General features: G+C 36.7%; 1 protein-coding gene across 1 annotated transcript in view; it reads left to right on the top strand.

Annotated features, from left to right (window-relative positions):
- LOC114651408 (putative defense protein 3) overlaps window positions 1-22,593 on the top strand; it is a 48,257-nt gene that overhangs the window by 20,361 nt on the left and 5,303 nt on the right. Inside the window, exons 2-3 of the mRNA XM_051926092.1 lie at window positions 11,112-11,221; window positions 20,570-20,682. Coding sequence (XP_051782052.1) covers window positions 11,112-11,221; window positions 20,570-20,682 — 223 coding nt within the window. The remainder of the gene's footprint in view (window positions 1-11,111; window positions 11,222-20,569; window positions 20,683-22,593) is intronic.

Consider the following 22,593-nt stretch of genomic DNA (forward strand, 5'->3'; position numbering starts at 1 on the left):
ATGACATCTGCTGGTGATCAGTTGAATCCCTAAATTCAGCAAAACAAACAACTTGTTATTATGCATGGTCTCTCTTGCTTGTGCATCTTACTGCTCCTTAGCAAGGCTGAACTCACTGTAGCACAAAAAATCCAGCTCCAATATGAACAGTCACCTACAACTACATTTCCGTGCCCATATTTATTAAGCATCTCAGAGTAGGAAAATGGCCCAAACTGGATCAGATTGACACAAATTTGGTCCTGTTTTGAAGCAGAAGTAAAAGCATTGTTTTCAATTTTCCAATTTAGGAAACTACTCCTAAGTTCACCAGGATTTAGCAGAAGTCATGAGTTGTCCTCACTTGTTAGAAGCTGCCAGAAGATGGTGTTCAGGCATAGAACAGCATGCGCATTCCAGGAAAGGTGAGATATTTTGGATACACTAGACACCATTTGTTTCAGGAACAAGTGCTACTACAATTGCACCAAACAAACACCATACTTTCTGTTGACAAGGTAAAGGCCTAATATTTCTGGGATGCATAAGTTTGGGTCAGTATGATATGCATACAAACAAGACAATAAGAAGTTAGACAGTAGGCGTGAGAAAGGTGTTTTTGTTGGCTATGACAAATATAGCCCAGCCTACATAATTTACTATCCAGATACTGGCAGGGTCCTAAAGTACAGACTAGTGAAATTTATTGAGAAGTGTATGATAGAGCAGAGCACACAAACTGACTGGGAACAGATTGATGACAGTGATGATTATGACCTGAGAAGGGGTAATACTAGGCAGATTAGCAGAATTATTGGTAGTTCTGACATTAGTGATGAAGAGCCAGTACAGGTTAATGGAAATCAAACTGGAGCAGATAACCAAGACAATTCACAAACCAATTCAGGTCCACGCTATCCCAGCAAAGAGCATAGGAAGCCAACGTACTTGGATGATTATGTATTTGATATAGATAACAATGACCAAACAACAGTTAATATTGATTATTGTTACAATATTATAAGTAAGGTGCCACAAACATTTACAGAAGCCGTAAATTCCAATAAATCCAGTGAGTGGAAGAATGCAATGAAAGAAGAAATGAACTCATTGAAAGAAAATAAAACTTTCACGTTGACCACCTTACCTGACGGTAACAATGCAGTGGAGGTCGATGGGTGTATGCCATTAAGAACAATCCTGATGGTTCTGAGACATACAAAGCAAAGTATGTAGGTAAAGGGTAGAATCAGGTGGCGGGAGTAGATTATAAAGAGAATTTTTCTCCAACTGCAAATATGACAAGCATAAGAGTTTTGATCCAAATAGCTTCACAGAATGGTATGTTGTTACATCAGATGGATGTAAAAACTGCATACTTGCATGCGCCGATAGACTGTGAAGTGTATATGGAACAGCCAGAAGGATTTGAGGTTGATTCTGAGAAAGGAGAAAAATTATTATGCAAATTAGAGAAATCATTGTATGGGTTAAAACAGTCAGGCAGGAATTGGTACAAAATGTTACATGATCACTTGTGTAAAAATGGATTCCTACAAAATCCGGCTGACCATTGAATGTATACCAAAGAAACTGCATATGACAAAATAACAATCATTATTTGGGTTGACGATTTGATACTAGCTGCAAGTGATGAAGAGGTAATGAAAAATGTAAAAGAAATGCTAACAGAGAAGTTTAGAATGTTAGAATGAAAGTTTAGAAAGACCTGGGAAAACTGAAACATTTTTTAGGAATAAACTTTGAGCAAAGAGATGATTTTGTAAAAATGGATCAAGAGGGGTATATTAAGAAAATTTTGGAAAGGTTTGACTTGACAGAATGTAAAACAAGAGCAACACCATGTGAGCAGAAGCTGGATTATAACCAGGAGTATGATAAGTCAGTTGATCCCAAAAGGTTTAAAGAACTAGTTGGCAGTTTGATCTATTTAATGACATGCACTAGACCAGACTTAACTTTTGTCATCAGTAAGTTTTCACAGTAGGCTACTTGTCCAAACCAAGTACCCGACAGTGGGTGACAGCAAAGCATGCATTACGATATTTGAAAGGAACTGCTGACTATGCTATATGTTACAGAAAAAGTTAAAATCAATTAAAATTACAAGCCTATAGTGATGCAGATTGGGCAACTGATGCAAATGATAGACGCAGCATGACTGGATACTGTTTCAGTCTACATAAAATGGGGGCTTTAATTTCATGGAAAACAAAGAAGCAGTCCACTGTGGCATTATCTACATGTGAAACTGAGTATATGGCACTTACTGCCACAGTACAGGAGGGCATGTATCTCATGCAGCTCTTAAAGGGAATAGATGGTGAAATTCAGCATAAATCAGTAGAAATTTATGAGGATAAACAGGGTGCAATTGCCCTAGCAAAGAACCCTGTAAGCAGACAGAGGTGTAAACATGTGGACATTAGGTACCACTTTGTCAGAGCAATGTTAAATGATGTAAAAATTACTCTGAAGTACTGTCCAACAGAAGAAATGGTTGCTGATATTATGACAAAACCTGTAACAAAGATGAAATTGGAAAGGTTCAAAGGATTTGTATTCGGTATGTAAATTAAGAAGTCTATTTTGTTTTTATGGAAGGATGTTGTCAAAAATGCATAACAATGTGAGAGCAAGTGGGGGTGTTGACATATAAATGTAAAATGCTCTCAATTGAAAGTGTTAAATGCTCGTGTGATGATGGTGCACGGTGGTGAGCATGTGCATGTAAATAGATTTTTTTTTTTTTTGTAATAAAAGGAGACTGCGTGACCGGTGTACTTTGACCCTGGTCAAGAAGCTTCAGAGAGTGTTGTTATTCTTCTGACATCTGTATATTACCCAAGTGTACGCTGTTAATAATTTTCTTGCCATCGCAAAGACATTTAGTTTACATGTCAACACTTACCTGTTTAATAAAGTCAAAAACATAATAACCCATGTAAACTTGTTAGCTAAAGGTAGAAAATTCATATATAATGTGCAGATAGTTATATATATATATATATATATATATATATATATATATATATATATATATATATATATATATATATATATATATATATATATACTGTTTAACTATAGTACTACAGTAAACAATGAGCTCACAAAACATATGGACTGTACATTTGTCCAGAATAACTTTGCAGGTCTAAACCATTGTTGGGCTTTTGTGTGGAAAAAAGAATACTGCCTAGCCACAAGCAAGGAAAAAAACACAAATCCAAACAGCTCTCCTCAGGTTCTCATCATGTGTGACTGGGGTTCAGTTCATTCCCTGTAGATGTCTCAGTCCATAGCAGGTAAGTCAATTCACTTTCTAACAACCCTTTTGTTTTACTGGGCATTCCAAACACACACCATCTTGATTAAAGGCCCTCTACAAACTGCTCAAATCAGATGTTGCTATCAACGTTCAGACCATTTTTTGCCAATTTTTCTTTCTGGAAGATCTGTTTCTTACTTTCACTTTCTTCCAACTGTTCAATTCCAGTAAGTGAATGGCACCATAAGACTGGAATATGCAGGTATGGCTATTACAAACAAGTTGGAGTGGACTTTCCTCTTGCGGTTTCATGAACAAACCCTCTTTGACTACTTGTTAAATTTTATTTTAAATCCCTCTCTGGGCTACACATCCATCCATCCATCCATTTTCCAACCCGCTGAATCTGAACATAGGGTCACGGGGGTCTGCTGGAGCCAATCCCAACCAACACAGGGCACAAGGCAGGAACCAATCCCGGGCAGGGTGCCAACTCACCGCAGGACACACACAAACACACCAAGCACACACTAGGGCCAATTTAGAATCACCAATCCACCTAACCTGCATGTATTTGGACTGTGGGAGGAAACGAGAGCACCCGGAGGAAACCAACGCAGAAACGGGGAGAACATGCAAACTCCACGCAGGGAGGACCCGGGAAGCGAACCCAGGTCCCCAGGTCTCCCAACTGCGAGGCAGCAGCGCTACCCACTGCGCCACCGTGCCACCGGGGCTATACATTCATTCAAAAGCGATACCCATCACTTCTTTTCAAAAATATGTAGTCCTAAATACTGTAAAGGTGATACCAAAGATGGAAGATGAGCTTAATACTAAATATTAAAGCAAAAGCAATATTCATATTTACAATTATTTATACTGGTGGCACAGTGGTAAGGGAGTTTGCATGTTTTCCCTTTATCTGTATAGGTTTCCTCTGGGTGCTCTGGTTTCCTCCCACAGTTCAAAGAAATGCAGGTTAGGTGAACTGGTGATTCTAAATTGGCCGTAGTGTATGGTTGGGCTGTGTGTATATTCGCCCTGCAATGGACTATGACAGAACTAAGTGAGTTAGAAAATGACTGACTGAACCATGTCTTATTACAATCTTACAATCAGAGTGTTGTTTTAAGGCAAAACAGGTATTGTTAATGACAGTCTGATCACATTACAATTTTATTTTATTGCAACAAGTACATCTTAAAAATGGCAAATGACCCAGTTTGTTAAATGTAAATTGGTTAAGTGGAAGGAACATAGCCCTGTTCTGTATTGACTAGTAAGTCCTTAATGTTTTGATTACAGATAAAGGTGACAACTGGGAGAAATCACAAGAAACTGGGTTAAGTAATAAACCAATTTTTTTTTTTTTTTTTTTTTTTAACGGATCTGACAAACTGGTTAGCAAAGGTAGAACATAAAAAACTATAAACCAATTTATTATTATTATAATTTTTTGCAAGAATCAAGCAGGTAATAAGAGTCTGTTAGATATACACCATCAGTGAGATGGACTTCTATTCACTTCAGACTCCTGACAATAAAAAAAAATTCCATGGAAGTGTTTGTACCATGTACTATATGACTGCTTGTTTAATTTTTGCATTAGCGTCTGTTGTGATGTAAGATTTTGCATATAACTTGATATATATTTTGTATGTCTTTATTTGTAATTTAGGCAGAGCAATGTAATTTAGTGTTACTTTGGTGAGAGGCATTCGTGTTTGCCCCCCTTTAATGACTGAGTTTCTTTGAATTTTATGACAGAGTTGGGGGGAGTGCTTTAAACCAGTTTGGTGAGTGTTTCTCTGCTAAAGTCTTTCAACCCCCGCAAGGAAGCCAGGTTACTTTAACATATGGTCTTGGGGGGTGGCAGGTTTTGAGATGTTGTATTCCTCCATTGGTCTGAAGTATGGCTGTTTGGAATTGGCTTGGATCAGAAGCTTTTAAGTACCTTGATGTCCTATTGGATCTAGGGGTTGGACAGAGAATCTATAAATCTGCTTGCTCAACCACATTCTCTCTCTCTTACTAACATCTGAAAGAAGCATCTCTTACTAACCTCTGATGATGAAGACAACACAATGAAGAGCACAGCTTAGCAGCCATATTGGAACAGGCATACGGCCTGTTCTGAAGAAAGCTGAGCACCAATGATGCCTTAACTAGAGGCATTTTAAATAACTAACAAGTCTGTGTGCCGCCTGAAACTACACATCACCATTTAATCAGGTTGTATGGTTGCCAATATTCAAATGTACTTTGCATATTATTATTATTATTTATGAATATTACCAATAATACATTGTTTTATGTGTAACTTAATTCCTGCTTGTTTTTTTACTACACCTAATTGCCTATAGATATAGAAGGGAAGGTGGGGATACGTTATTTACTATAATACCTTATAAACAGTGGTAAGTCTGTGGGATTTGAGGCGTTCTGACAGAGGCTACATCTTAATAATACAATAGGGGAAAGTAGAGCAATATATTACTCTACCAAGATAAAACAGTATCACACGCAATGCAAATGAAAACGAATGCAGAATTGTTTTGCAGACATTCACTTAAAAGATAAGTTTTTCTTTCCCAACCTCTCAGTGTCTGCTTATTTTGTTTTCATTAGACTGTTTAATGCGTTTTTAATATATAGTGACAATGAAGTGAAACTTTCAAAATTTCAGAAATAATGTTTTGACAGCATTAAGTATTTAAGAGAGAAATCATATGTCATATAACAGTATCCAACACAGAGATTATTTGCAATGAGAATGTTGGAGCATTGAGGTGTTAACTCCCATCTGGTTTATTACTTGAAATCACAAAGTTATAAACAGCTTTTGTGGCATTAATTGAGTGAATAGGGACCAGAGAGTCTTCAAAACAGTCTTCAAAGCTTCAAAACTGGGAATATTTTTACAACATTGTTCATATTAGAAGCCTCTCTGTGACTCAGCACAGTGTTTCTTTTGTTGGCAAAGCTACAGCACGATTCAAAGCAAGATTCTCTATACCACATGTAAATTATTATTATTATAATTAATATTATCAATAAAAATGGCCCTTAAGATATGTTGTGCTTTTATCCACTGGCACAAACTATTCCTGTCACTCTCCTTTTTTGTTTTTAATAAAATGGTACACAATAATGAATTTAAGGAACAAACTAATAAAGAACTACAGTTATGTTAGGTAGAATGCCCAGTGGGGTCTGGGCAGTCTTTTGGCCTGGAACCTCTGCAGATTTTTTATTTTATTTTATTTATTTATTTTCCATCTATGCTGGTGATCTGACCTTATCATCAGACTGTCATTTAGAAACCTAATAAAAAAACAATTCTATATTCTATATTTTAAGGACTCAATTTCTCTGTTATATAAGGTATCTTTCAATGTAAATGTGCATTGTAAGTGTAAGTATAAGTGGGGTCCCCTTAATATTGTATGAAGACAATACAAGTGTTTAAAAAATCGATACCCTCCCACCCAGCTTTTTCACCTAGTTCACCTAAATGGTAGAGCCAACCCTGATTGCAACATGACAACAGCATGCCGTTTCTCACTAAGCTAATTATTACTGTTTTTTTTCACCTACTTTTGTCGTCATGTTTGTCTCTCCACATGAAACAACTCGCAGTGTGCCGATTTTGTTGAAATTTGTCACATCAATTCTTCAAAGACAATTTTTGTTGCAATATCTCTAATAAAGTGCACTGCACAAAGTTTTGAAATTTCAAAAACTCCAATTGAAGACTATTGTCATTCTATCCGTCTTTAAATGGAGAAACATTATGTGGAACTTCAATTATGAATTAGTTTACTATTTCAAATATACCTTAAGAAAGAATACTTAAACTTGTATATTATGTATATTTTCTTCTTTTACTTATCCAATAGCCAATCCTTATGGCAAAACAGTGAAATGCCTGCAAAGTGATGCCTGCAGCTTTAGCTTGTGCTTGATGCTGCCTGTAGACGTGCCACTAGGGCCTTAAGTGAACCTCTGTCATACCAACTCACTTCTCATGTTATTTGAAATTATCTTCAGGGGGTTATTTTCCATACGTCGCTTAAATCAGCAGCACTGGGGTTAGGTCTGGACCGCATGGACCTCCACCTGTTTTTTGCTTGTCTGCCTTATTAGCTTTAAAATTAATGTTTTTTATATTATATATGTTTATTTATGTCAACAATTCTTTAAATAGTTATATACCAATATTTACCAGTTTGAAGTATATTCTTGTACTTCACTTTAACCTGTTCCCATGTTCTCCTTGTGCTCACGTTTGATCTGGAATTATGACATATTAAATAATAATTAATCTGACACATAGGAAACGCTGCATTCAGTAAGTACAATGCACACTACTTAGCGTTTAATATGTCGGCCACTTTTTGCCAGCCGTCTTTTCTGATCTGGGCTGCTTTTGCAGAGTTACCCCTTGTGCATATTAAATCTTGAAATTCTTCATGTCCTTCGAATAAAAGGTCTTGCGCCACGTGTGTGAAAAAAAATGTGTCCGTTCTTTTGTCATTTTGTTGCAGCCTATCAAAGACTTGCTGATCATGTTTTCTAGACTCAATATATATGGGCTTTTCAATCAGCGCGGGTGCGCGCATTCATCTCAGATGATTAGATCCAGCTAGACTAATCTAATACACGGCTGCGTTTGAAAAACCGACCTGTCCCGGATGAGTATCACCGGCATTAACTTATCCAAGATGAGGCACCTGATCTCGGATGATTTAAGCGACGTACAAAAAATACCCCCGAGAACTTCTGGCCTGGATAATGAACAGCTGCTGCTGTCAGTAACAGGCATGTAGGTGGCAGGCCCAGCTTGCTTTGTCCACAAAAGGAACATGCCATAAGATCCAATGTTGCTGTGAGGTCCAAAGTTGCATGGTTGAAGAGACCAGCATTTAGAATTACTAATCTTTAGAGTTCTCAAAAAGAGAGTGAATCATTTGTGTTGCCATGTTTAAAAATAGGCATCAACAGGATGATGTCACCTCCTCTAAGTCATAAACGTGGACAAATTCAGAATGTATTTCAAGCTCTGGATTGCACATTTTGGCTTTAATTATTATAATGTGCCTGGCTTTTTAGTATATCTTACTCACACAAGTCTTGAGACATCTTTCCAATCTGTCTGATCTTATCATATGTAACCTGTCCAGCATTAATAAGCATCTGAAATAGGAGGTTTAAGTCTAGATTGAAGCAGGTTGAAATTTGCCAGGATCAACATATAACATGCAAGTGCTAGCTGAATAACATTAAGTTTATTTTGTTAATAATATCATTTTTGTATCTGGTAAATTAAGTGAGCTGTGTAAGAATCAGTGTACACTTCTATAGGACTATAACCATTCCTGAAGGCAGTAAACCATATATTCTTACGTACATATTGGTATGAAACAAATATCTGTAAATTATACATTTATTACAGAGAAATAAGATTAAAAAATAATTATTCAAAATGAGTACTATTCCTGATATAATCCCAGCAGTTCCAGGGACTATTAGGGACAAACTCAGTTATTTAGAAATTGTAGAGACGCAAGTGCTGCTTAGATTAAAGAGGCTGATAGCAAACAAATTGTTGGGACCATTTAATATTTATCCCAAGGTATTTAGGAAGGGTTAGTAAGTACATAAACAAACCCATGACACATATTTTTCAAATATTACTGCTCAAGGTAGTTTCTACATGTGCAAATGTCTAATTACATAAAAAAAATGGATCAAGCCGATTCAAGCTGTTATAGACCAGTAAGCTTAAACACATCACAGGTAAGTTAATGGAAGTAATTATTTAAAGAAAAAGATTTAGCATCACATGTCAAGAAATGGTGCATTAGTGAATATTTAACATGTGTTTTTACACAAAGATCATGTGTCATTAATATGCAGGAAGAAATAGAAGCATTTGATCAGAGAGATGAATATAATATTATTTGTCTTGATTTTTATAAAGCTTTTGATATGGTCCCACACAATAGGTTTGTGACCAAACTAAAAGAAGTTTGATTTCAATGAGTAGTGTGTAGATGGCCACAAAACTGGTTTAAACACTTAAAAGTGTTGTCTCTCGAAAGTCTGTGCTTGGGCCACTACCTCTTTAATATCTGATATTAATAAGAATATAAATGATAAGCTGGTTATGTTTGCAAATGATACCAAACTTGGTGGAAGGGCAGATGACCTAGAGTGAACTGTATTGTAACAGATGGACAAATACTTTCAGATTTGGCAAATTTGTGGCAAATGAAACTTAACATGTTTGGTTAACTTAACTATGTTAGGTAGAATGCCTAGAGGGGGCTGGGCGGTCACATGGCCTGGAACCCCTGCAGATTTTTTTTTTTTTCTCCAGCCATCTGGAGAAGTTTTCTGCCCTCCCTGGCCATCGGACGTTACTTTTATTCTATGTTAATTAGGTTCTCTTATTTTAATTCTTACTTTGTCTTTTTCTCTTTCATCATCATGTGAAACACTTTCAGCTACATTATGTGTATGAAAATGTGGTATATAAATAAATGTTGTGGTTGTTAACATAAATAAATGTGAAATGTTAGACATAGGAAGTAAAAATGTTAGATTTAAATACAAAATGGAAGGTTTGTAACTTAAAAGTAAACCTTATGAGACAGACCAGGGAGTAGTCGTGGACTCTACTTTAAATATGCAGACAGTGCACAGAAAGGATACTGGGTTATAAAGCCCAAGGTATGGATTACAAGTCAAAGGAAGTTATGCTTAAACTGTATAATGCACTGGTGAAGCCTCATCTAAAGTACTGTGTACAGTTTTGGCCCACATATTACATAAATAATATGCAGTTGGAGCGCTAGACAAAAATCCAGAGAAGAGTGATTAGGATCAGTGTTATTGCAAAGTATGAAGAAAGACTGAAGGAGCTGAACCTTTTTGCTTTAAGGAAACAGAAATTAAGAGTTGACAGAAATGAAGTGTTTAAAATTCTGAAAGGAATTAGTAGGATGGAATCAGATTATTTGAAAATGAGTTCTTTACCAAAAGCACAGGAAGACAGATGGAATCTTCTTAAGAGTAAATTTTGTACAAAGGTCAAAGTTTTTCTTCACACTGAAAATACAGAAAACTGGAATAAGTGGCCAAGTAGTATGGTAGATAGTAGAACTTTACATACCTTCAAAACTCTGCTTGATGTCATTTTGGAAAAATTGATAGGCTTTGTTGGGGTGACTGTCAAAATTCTTTTAATGTTCTATATTACAAAAGCGCTATACAGGCTCTCTACAACACTGGACACCACAACTGGTTTATATTTGCAGAAGCAATATACAATAATTCTAAAGTTGTATGAAAGGCACAAAGACTGTGCTCAAAATAAGTTCAAATGTTTGATATGGTCTAGTGCTCTTCATGATCACTTCAAACTGAAACACTGCCACGTGTTTGGTTTGTTTTGATTTACTTCCATTTACTTACATGACAATTCACACAAGCAAACAGAAAACATATCCTTACCATGAGAAAACATGCACCAGAAGGCATGGATCAATACCCGACAACTATCTTGGACTGAAAAGTGGACACACTTGGTAAGTTTTTAAGCTATTTCTCCATGCCCCCATACCCTCCACTGTGAAGTGCCACAGCTGGCAAGTTTTGTTTTTTTTTTTAATTCATAGAAAGTGCTTAACTTCAGAACAAAATTTTGCATGGCAAATGCATATATACTGTACCATGTTTGGAAAGAAAAAACTTTGACTTGAAAAATACCAATTGTGTAATTGTGATTACAAGTAAACTTATAAATCCTATTTTTTTAATTTATTTTTTGCAGTGCAAATAGCAGGCAATCAGTACAAAGGATTCCTTCTTGAAGCCAGAGATGCTGGGCAAAATATAATTGGAAGTTGGATGTCTCCTCCAAGTAGCTGCAAACTCATAACTGTAAGGCTCAGTTTTGCTATGTTTCTAGTACATATATGTCAACTTTACCCAAATGTAACATCAAATTAAGTGAGTTAAAACAAAATTTCTTTTTCTTAACAGAAAATTGTGCTCATGATTTCTTGCATTAGTAGTTTAGATATCTCCTTAAAAACAAAGATCAAATAAAGAAATATGTGGTTTTCTCATTTAAATAAAAAAATGGCAGTGATATGGCATGCCATTGTACGCAGTATTGTGCCACCTCAACTCACTTTCATATGTGCATGACACGCTAAACGTAAATGAGAGAATGAAAATATTTATTTGCAAGAGGATGAAGAATATCCTGGCTGTGTTAGGCACAAGGTAGCAATCAGTGCCACTGTAATGTCATTCCATATCGAAAAAAGCCAGGCATACAACTTAACAGTTTAATTAGATTTTAAAAATCTTTTAATGTAGTTCAGAATCAAAAATTAATCTTGTAGTCAGAAGCCATTGGCATTTAGAAATAATGTGGATTGCAGGCTATTTAGAAGTAAGTTGACAACCATGTTAGCTATGGGTATAAAGAGAGCTCCACAGACATACAGTACAGTAGATTCAGATATCTAGCTAGGGAATTTGTCTGTCTATATGTATTATAGTAAATCTGTCATTTAGACAAAATTGAAGCATGTTTCTGCTTCTGTCAGAGTTATTCCATTCGCTACGTTTTCTGAAAACATACTTGAAATATTTATTTGGTTCATTTGCTTTTTCAGTCTCACTTTCAGTATGACTCTTGGTTTTGTTATAAAACATGTTTAGCCTTCTACATTTATTTTTTTCTTGTTTTACAAATATTTAATATTATATTTTCCAGGGTAAATTTAAATGAATATTATTGTTCTGACATCACTTATTGCCATTTTATTTTGCTATTAAAACATTGGCAACTGTCATATTAAATATTATTTTGAATGACTGGGTTATGTGATTCTATGATGTGCAACATCAGTGCCATCATATTTTAAAAGATGGTGGCACATTAATATTAGTGTCCGAGCTTTTGCATTTCGTAAAGACGTACTTTGTGGTTCTTTTGAATTATTGTAATAAAGCCTATTAGGTTTCCTACTTTTGCTTTGTTCTAACAGCACATATTCTCTTGTTTGCTTCTTAAAAGAAAGAATAGTCTTTGTTTCCCAGTCTGTTTGTCATTTTCACATGTTCTGTGAAAGATATGCTTTTTTAGATTACATTTCCTTTAGAATGGTCTTTTCATTCTTATGCGTTTACTAGCTTTTTTTATTAGCTAATTTACTAGCTGTGCTACCCATCTAAGATGGGCTGAAATCTAAGTAATCAACATACTAGACACCTCAGCATTGACGTTTGTAGTGCACTAGGCAATGCATGTGCTTGTGGGATTGATAAAAGCAGTATTACTTTGTGATGCACCCTCTATTAGAATTACAAATGCAATGCATTTAATTACTAAAAATGTTTGTGATGCACCCTCTGCTGGAAAGATAGAGACATAGTAGGCAGACAGACACACAGATACCCTTTTATTAAGGTAGTTTTATTCATCCCTTAAACCCATTTTTTTATTTCCAATTTGTTTGTGTATGAAATAATTTTGTGCATGAATGAAAATGCCCATTACATTATAGAATCTGCTATATAATTTTGACAAAAAATGTTTATTTTACATCCTGTCTTTTGTAGATTATTCTCCACTCACAAAATGTCTTTTTATAAATTGCACTTTTTTATTTGTACTTTTATTATGTGTTGCATGTGTTCATCTCCGCATGTTGGGCTTCAAATAAAGTGAATGAAGAAGCAGAGGACTCACCATGAACATTGTGTTATTATAAGGATATATAAGGAACGATGGTGGATTCTTTTATTGAGGACAACAGTATAATACCTAACATTATGGTGTTGTTACGCTATCTAAGTAGTAGCAGAAGCTGACTCATACAGAAACATGCCTAAATAATTTACCAAAGATGTTTTGCTCTTCATCCATCTACAGTACTGGCATAGTTATTCACATTATCACCACATCCCCATTCCTTTCAGATAAACAAGTTGTACATTTTACCATTTACTATGTATGTCTCATCATTTTTTATCAATATACATTTACATTATATAGTGTAACCACAAGAGGGGCACCAGTGAGCCCCAAACTACAGACCCAGCAATACACCGCATGTTAATAGAATAAAATAAAGGATATTTATTCTACAAATCACATTCACAGACCTTCTTCCAGCAATGTGCCACAATTATATAACTAATTCTTCCTCCTCTCCTCCAGTTGAGTGTTGCTCCTTTTATACCAGACCCAGGAATGCTTCTGCTGCCTCGCCATGTATTTCAGGGAGCACTTCTGGGACATAAGGAAAGTACAGAGGTCCTCCCCTGACAGTGCCCTTTCTTGATCACGAGGGACCGTGACCAGGTGGCACTTCTGGACTCCATAACCCTAACCCTAACCCTAACCCATTGTAAAAGTACATAGTCAGCTCCTCTCTTTAACCTCATATGGGGCTTGCCAGCATGCCACAATTAAGAGGTAGAAACAAGACGCCTTACTCTACCTTGTATCTTAAATTTGCTATGGCATACTACAACAGCATGGTTACTTAACCGTTTCTTCTTGGACTGGGTGACTTTTTGGGGCACTTTTTCAAAAGGGTCTAATTTTGCTAATTTGTTCTTGCAGATGGAACATGTGGTTAATGCTTGATGGTATTCTAATCCATCGTAGGGCATGCTGCTTCACTTGCCCACAACAGTGCAATTTAGAATCATAAATGAATCAAAGTGGCTAAAAATGTCTAGTTAAACAGATGCTAACAAAATATGTAAATACCTAACATTTTAAAGTAATTCATCCATTCGTCTATTTTATACGTTCAGCCGACACCACTGCAAAAACATTCAGAACCTTTTGTTGCTTCAAAGAATTGACTCCAGCACAATAAAACAAAAGAAGCAGAAAGAATTAAATATTGTTCTGTTCTGTGTATTGTATTGTATTGTATTGACCCCCTTCTTTTGACACCCACTGCACGCCCAACCTACCTGGAAAGGGGTCTCTCTTTCAACTGCCTTTCCCAAGGTTTCTTCCATTTTCTCCCTACTAGGTTTATTTTTTGGGAGTTTTTCCTTGTCTTCTTAGAGAGTCAAGGCTGGGGGCCTGTCAAGAGGCAGGGCCTGTTAAAGCCCATTGCGGCACTTCCTGTGTGATTTTGGGCTATACAAAAATAAACTGTATTGTATTGTATTGTACCCCTGTGGGTGTCCAGAATGGGTTCCCATACAAGGACTGCTGCCACCTAGTGTATAGGGGTTGGAACTACTCCCAACTCTCGGCTTCTACTGGTCCCTCCATTAATTTACACAGGCCAGGTACAAAGCAATTTATTTGTTCCAGCAGCCAATCTGTGTGCGTTGTTATACTGGCTTCCCTTCCGGATAATAGCTTCTTCCCCATCTCATCCAGGATGCCCATTGTCCTCCTACAACAGAGATGTTTAAAAAATACATTTTAATTTTACAATTAATATCTTCATTTTACAAATGTAGTCTTTCAATCCAAGTAAATCTTCCTAATAAAAATAACTGTGTTTGCTCACCTAGACTAGCATCATTGTTCTCATTCTTTATTTATGCAATACTGTTGGAGTCATATCTTCTTTCCTTGTCTGTTCTGTTTTTATTTTCAGAAGACTTTTACAGTTCCTTCTAACCCTCCTTTGTTTGAACAGTAAAAGACCAAGAACTTATTTCCTCTACTCTAACTCGACTCTTTTCATCTGTAGTGTTTAAAAATTTAATTCCTGTCATGTCATCTTTTGATAAAGTTCTCAGTGCTGTGGCTGTTTAATCACAATTCCTCTTTTGCGTATGCTTTGATCATATTTGCTTTTTTTTCCAAAGTGTTTTCCGTTTTGGCTGTTAAGTATATGGTGGTATAATATGTAACTTACAGTAAAACTCATTTAAATTACACCCTGAGAAATGCCATTTTCTGAAGGGGATGGTCTATTACTCAACCATGCTAATAATGAATCTAAACTATCATCTTTTGCTTGTTCATAAACTCATTAACAAAATGAACTCATTTTTTCTGCTTTTTCATTTCACTTACTATATAGTTGACTTATATGCTTTATTCCCCAATACTTCAAATTTAAAACAAGGTCTGTTGTCAGTAAATACTGTCTGAGCTATCCCAAATTTTACCAAGCTGGACTTCAAGATGGACTTCTGGATAATTCAATGTTGTATAATCCAGATTAAATAAATCAGCTTCAGCCTTCTATCAAGCATCCTCAGTTAAATAAGCAATGATGCTTTAAAAAAGTTTTACTAGTAGAAATAATTCAATGTCAGTACTCATTACAGGCCATGTAAACTATAACTTGGGCTCTTCTTTTACATTCTTCTATCCCTAAATGACCCTCATGTACTCTCTTAAGCATGTTTTGCCCAAAGAACTGTGGAATAATAATTCAACGTTTTACAACAATTCATTTTGCAACACAGTTCACCTCTGATTTTAAAGTACTGTATTATTGGTAACAACCTTTATGCCAATAATGATTCAGATGTGTAATTACCTTCTTTGTTTCTGCTACAATCTGCTCATGTCTGACACTGGGAGATTTACAACTACTTAAATACCATAATGATTGACATCAATTTATATAGAACTTTCATTTTGCTGACTGTATGTATGCCCATGACAGAGTATCAGCTAACACACTCTGGAGTATAAACCAGTTCAAGATCATAACCTAAAAGTTTCATAGTTAGCCTCTACATTTGTGGAGGTAATTCCGACAAGTTTTCCTTTATGGTAGCTATTAAATGTTTATTATCAGTTTATGTAGAATGTTGGTAAACCATACGTACTGTATTGCTAGTCTCAGGAACTCTTTCTTAATCTGAGCATGATGACATTTAGACAGAGATGCTGTCTTTGAAACATATGATACTTGACCAGTCAACACCATCAGCATAGTAGAACTGCACTTTGACCATCTTGAGATATACTCTTTGATTACCCTGTCTGCCTAGTAGGATCAAAGAATATCCATATTGTTTAAGTGAGGAGAATGTTCTCCAGTTTATGCCACTCATTTTCATGTTAATCAGTCCATTTAAATTCAATTGGTAACACTTTAGGTACTACCTATAATGATTAATGATGAAGTGGTTAATCATCACCATGCAGTGTCATATTAACAGCATGTGATATGCTGGTAAAATTACTTGTGAATAAGAGAACTTCATTTGGTCTTATTAAGCACTAACTGAGGATTCACAAGCCTTAATTTATTTTAGTATTGAGAGACATATTGTCACCCTCTTGTGTTAGGGTCAGCACCGACCCGTTTTACTTTTTAAATGCATAAAACTACTACCTAATTTTGTTTATTGCATCAAGGCTTTTTGACTTTGTCAGGAATCTGTATTTAATTAAAATAAAACAAAAAAAAAACAATTGTACTAAATTATAAACTGCTCTGGTGAAAATTATTACCTTTGTGTTGGTAGGGTCAGTTTTGACCCAGTTATAATTTAAGGTTATAAAACAATAGTTAGGGTCAAAACAAAAATCCTAAACACACTTTGAGGGGCTTCTCTCTTTGCCTGTGTGTCTCCTTACCTGAACAAACAAAACAAACAAACAAAGACAGACATGTTCAGACATGTAAGGCTTGCATAAGACAAATTTAGTTTAGCGTTGGTGACTTGCAGAGTACACATCTCCTGTTTGCAGCAGTCAAAAATTAGAAGAAGATTTACAGTAAGCCAAGCTCTGGATCATATCTTTTCTGAAAATGAGGCAGAGGACACAGAACAGCATAGTGATACAGATGAGCAGGTTTCCGAGGAGGAAGACATTGTAGAGTATCTACCAGAAGGCACAGGCACATCTGATGAGTCTGATGAGGAGGTCACCGATGCTGAAGCTGCACTCACTCCTGCTGAAACGTTCAAATCCAAAAGTGGTAACATCTGTTGGAGCTCAGTATCTCCTGACTTACATGGCAGGGCAGCTGCTGCAAATGTCATCAAAATGACCCCTGGAATCACAATGTTTGCTGTGACGAGAGTAAGTGACATCAAGACATGTTTTGATCTGTTTATGCCATTGTCACTAAAGAAAGTCATGATTGCTATGACAAACTTTGAAGGAAAAAAGGTTCATGGCGACATGTGGAATGACACTGATGAGGAATACCTGGATGCTTATATTGGTGTTCTTCTTCTTGCTGGTGTTTACAAATCCAGCAATGAGGCCACTGATATTCTCTGGGATGCATCGACAGGCAGAAATATTTTCTGGGCAACAATGTCACTTCAGTCATTTCGAATGATATCAAGAGTCCTTAGATTTGACAACAGAGAAACTAGAGAAAAACCTGACAAGCTTGCTCCCATCAGGGATGTCTGGGAAAGGTGGGTGCAGCTCCTTCCACTGATGTTCAACCCAGGGCCAGAGGTAACAGTAGATGAACGTTTTGTCCCTTTCCGTGGAAAATGCCCTTTCCGGCAGTACATGCCTAGTAAGCCAGGGAAATATGGCATAAAAATTTGGGCGGCCTGTGATGCAAAAACCAGCCATGCATGGAATCTGCAGATTTACACAGGCAAACATGCAAGTGGCATTCCTGAGAAAAATCAAGGAAAATGTGTAGTCCTCAATATGACTACTGGACTGCAGGGCCACAATATCACATGTGACAATTCCTTTACCAGCTATGACCTTAGACAAGAACTTCTCAGGTGGAAACTTACCAAGGTGGGCACAGTAAAAAAAAATAAACCTGAGCTGCCTACCGAAATTTTGCAGGTGAAGGACAGGGCTCCACTTTCTTCAAAATTTGCTTTTACAGACACCACCACGGTTGTTTCATATTGTCCAAAAAAACACCGGAGTGTGATACTTATGTCCACTTTTCACAAAGACGCAGCTGTGTCATCAGCAAGTGACAAAAAGCCCATAATTATCTTGGACTATAATAAAAACAAAGGTGGAGTGGACAACCTGGACAAGCTGACTGCCACCTACACTTGCCAGAGAATGACCAGGAGATGGCCAATGGTTGTGTTTTATAACATTCTAGATGTGTCTGCATACAATGCATTTGTGTTGTGGACCCACATTCACCTAGGGTGGAACTCAACCAGAAAAAACAAGCGGAGAATGTTTCATGAGGAGTTAGGAAGTTCCCTTGTCAAGGCACACATTGAGCGAAGGGAACGGGTGCCCCGGGACTCAGCCGCTGCAGCCTTGGTCAGACAGCTGCAGAACTCACGTAGCACTCCTTCCACACCATCAGCAACACAAAGAGCATCAGCGCCAGCATCCTCTTCGGCCAGCACTGCCTCAACATCAACCTACACAGCCACAGCCACAACCCCACTGAGGCCACCTGATTCTAAAAGAAAGAGGTGTCAGGTCTGCCCTAGCAATAAAGACAGAAAGACAGACGTACTCTGCTTCTACTGCAAAAAATATATTTGCAAAGAACACACTAAAAGTGTCACTTTTTGCCACACATGCATCTAAATGCACATGCATGTTCTTGCACACAAAGACATTTTTTGGAACTAGTGCCTCATTTCTATTGGTTTGATTTGCTTGATTGTTCATTTTTTGTTTGACCTTGCAAATCCACATTTTGAGATTTACTTGTTTAGCTTTCCATTTATATTAAAGTTATTTTTGAAAATACTTTTTTGCCTTTTTCTTTGAAATAAATATATATGGGTCAAATTTGACCCGTAACACCATAGATGTTACTATAGTAATTAATATTATAATAAAAAATATATATAACAAATTTATTTAAGAGATGTGTTCTAATACCCCTCAGTAATAGGTAACATAACAACCTTTTATTTATTTTAATAATTCTCTTGACGTTCATTTAATCATTTTTTAAAATTGAAAATGAGAGGTATGCTATTAAAGTAAAAGCTCATGAGGTCACAGCAAAAATACTAAAAAACATTCTTTTAATGGACAAGGAAGCGTAACAAAGTAACAAAGAGGTAAGGAAAAAAATTGGATGATAAATAATTGTTTTGAGGGTAATATGGCTGATTAAAGACACGGGTCAAAACCGACCTGTTAACATAAGAGATAGTAACAGAAAGCTAACATAAGAGGAAGGTTAAACCACCACCAATGCAAAGTTATTTTAGTATGCCACAATGTGCAGAGATAAGTAATCAATGTATTGATGCTTTGTAAATGTTAAGACCAAAAGAAGTCTTTGTTTATGCCTTGTTACAAAACAGTATGTGACTAATAAATTGCTTCTACGTAGTACCTAATTTAAAATGGTACTATTCACATGTATTACATAACAGTTCTCTCATGTACCATATTTTAGAAGACAAGTTTGATATGAATTTTCTAAAGAAACGAGTCATTCCCAATACTTGCAACACTGCTTTTTTATTTTTGGCGCTGGGCATATTAAGATTGCATTTACCTTACTTAAAACAGTTTGCATATCATCATTTGAAGGCTTATCACCTATACATGTTATTATTTTAGCTAATGTGGTGGAAGTGCTGAGGACCAGGGCTCTCCAGGCATCGGGGCGCCCCCTGGTGGTCACCATGGGCCCCTATAGGGTGGAGCTTCTAAGCTCTGTTCCCGTGGTCCCCAAAGCCACCAGGGCAGTCGCCCCCTCGTGGTCTAGAGGAGGCGTAAGCCCTCCTCTGGTCCTTCCGGGCATTCCGGCTAGGTGCCACCCCCAGCCGCTTGCCACAACCTCTTATGTAGAAAGTTTGCCTATGCTTTAATGTCATACTTTACTATCATCTATAGGATTGACACAATTATTTACACTATCATTGTAAGTGTAATTTAAAGGTCTTCTGTCCTTCTAACAATAACATCTTTTGGAAATCTGAAATCAGCTATTTTTTGCACTTATTTACTAAGAAAGTGTTTTAGTTCCTCAAACATGATGCTACTATACAGTATTTAAAATTTGAAGGAATAGAAAAGTCATTGTATCTAGGGTGCTCATTATGTCTTGTTTTTTAGGGGGGGGCTCATCTCAGGCCATTCTAATGAAGTGGTGGTGGGGTGGGTGAGGCATGATTGGAGCCAAAGTTACTTTGCTGGTTGGTCAGAATCTTCTGTGAAGGAGAAGGAAGTACAGATCTTTTAATTTGTTCTGCAACTCTCTCCCTCTCCCCCCATGTACCTTTAAAGTTATATATTGAAAGAGACAGGCTTTTCTGTTGCGTGTGAATTTGCATAGTAAATATACTTACTAAATTATTTTAGTCTCTCATTCTAATACCACTGTCATTTTTATATTGCAGTGTACAACAGGGAATGATGCTGTCACCCATTCTGATAACACAGCAAAATTACCATCCCTACTCTATCAATGGAAAGCCCCCAGTGCAAATTGTCCAAGCAAAGTCACATTTTAGTAAGTATCCTAATGATTCCATGTAAATGTACATGAAACAAAATGAAGTCTAAGGCCACTCATAAGTTTTAAAGAGATTGTGTGTTTGCAGATTGCACCTTCAGTGTTCTGTCTGTCTAGGAGCAGCACTACGTAGAAACCAGAGGAATTTGAGGATGACCTCCAGCATCTCAGATTGAGTCTTCAGAAAACCTAAGCAATTGTAGACCTTTGAAATAGAAGCCAGGTTGTAAGCAAAACAACAGTTCCTCTGAAGAATAAACACCAAGACCTAACAGTCCCCCACCCCCAAAAAAGAATGATTTTATAGAGAACATACACACTTCTTGATACATGAATTTGTAGTTAGGAAAAGGCACGTGTGACCCACATGTCTATGGCATTATCAGCCAAACCTCTCAGACAGATCCATAATTTTATGTGTAAAGGAATGCTTTGCAGATGTGGTGTTCTCAGAAGCAAAAACGCCAAATAGCCCAATAGAAAAGTCACCAATATTGTGAATGTGAATAGGCGGGGGTTTGTGCCCTGTTACCCTGTTTGTGTGTCATAAGGTGGCAGAGAATATTACAGGCACCCAGGTGCCTTCCTTTCAGGACAGATGCATACACATGCATAACACTAGCTTCCCATAGAAAGCCACACAGTATAATTAAAGACCTCAAGCATCTAAAGGTCACTATTCTTGCTCTTTCGTGCTAGCAAATGGGAGCAGAACCAATGGCACTTGAATCAGCAGATTCAATGGCAAAACAACGCTGTCTGGCCAGAGCTGTGCGGATTTCTAGAGACCCTACTTATCCTGCCTCTGAACTCTTTTCCCTAATGCCCTCAAGCAGAAGGTACCGCAGCCTGAAATGTAGAACTACCAGGTTTAAAAACAGTTTTTTTCCTACTGCCGTTCGTCTTTTAAATGAAGCATTTTAGTATTTTATTGTAGGCTGATTTTAACTATGTGTTTTTATTAATGTCTTGTGCATCGTATTTTCGTTCTGCAGCACATCTTAGATGTTCTGCTAAATGACAAATAAAATTGAATTGAATTGAATTGAATTGAATTGAATGAGTGTTTCTATTATCTATAGATCATAAGCTCACTAAACAGCCATTTAGCTAATGTGTGTGTTTGTTGGTATTGTATTATTACCACTGTCCTGTGGAGACTTGCAAATATGAATTTCATTGTACTACGTGTAGTACAATGCCTATAAAAAGTACTTACCCTCTTGGAAGTTTTTATATTTTATTGTTATACAAGATTGAATCACATTTGATTTTTTTTGGCATTAACCAACAGAAAAGGACTCTTTAATGTGAGAACAGATCTCTGCAAAGTGGTCTAAATTAATAAACAAACAAAATAACTGACCACATAAGTATTCACCCCCTTTATCACCCTTTTTATCAACTGGTGCAGCCAGGTAGTTTAAGAAGGCACATAATTATCTAAAAAGAGATCTCCCATTTGTAGCCAGGGGGTTTCAGTTGATTGTAGTATAAATACACACGTATCTGGAACCTTGTGGTGAGTCAGTATCATGGCCTAACCTACACAATAAAGACAAAAGAACACACCCGGCAACTTTGTTAGAATGTAATTGAAAAGCATAAGTTGGAGGATCGATACAAGAAAAAATCACTGAATATCCCTTGTCCATTTAAATCAATCATGAGGACTTGGAAAGAGTATGGCACAAAGGTAAATCTGCATAGAGCAGGCCTTTCACAAAAACTGAGTGATCATGTAAAAAGAAGACTACTGAGGGAGGCCAGCAAGAGACCTGTGATAACTTGGAAGTTGTTACAAGCTACAGCTGATGAGATTGGTGAAACTGTACATGCTGTGCAACAACTGTTGTCTGGGTGCTTAACCAGTCACATATTTAGTGGAGAGTGGTAAAAAGAAAGCCA

This window comes from Erpetoichthys calabaricus, chromosome 4 (genome assembly GCF_900747795.2).
Source record: "Erpetoichthys calabaricus chromosome 4, fErpCal1.3, whole genome shotgun sequence".
Lineage (NCBI taxonomy): Eukaryota > Metazoa > Chordata > Cladistia > Polypteriformes > Polypteridae > Erpetoichthys > Erpetoichthys calabaricus.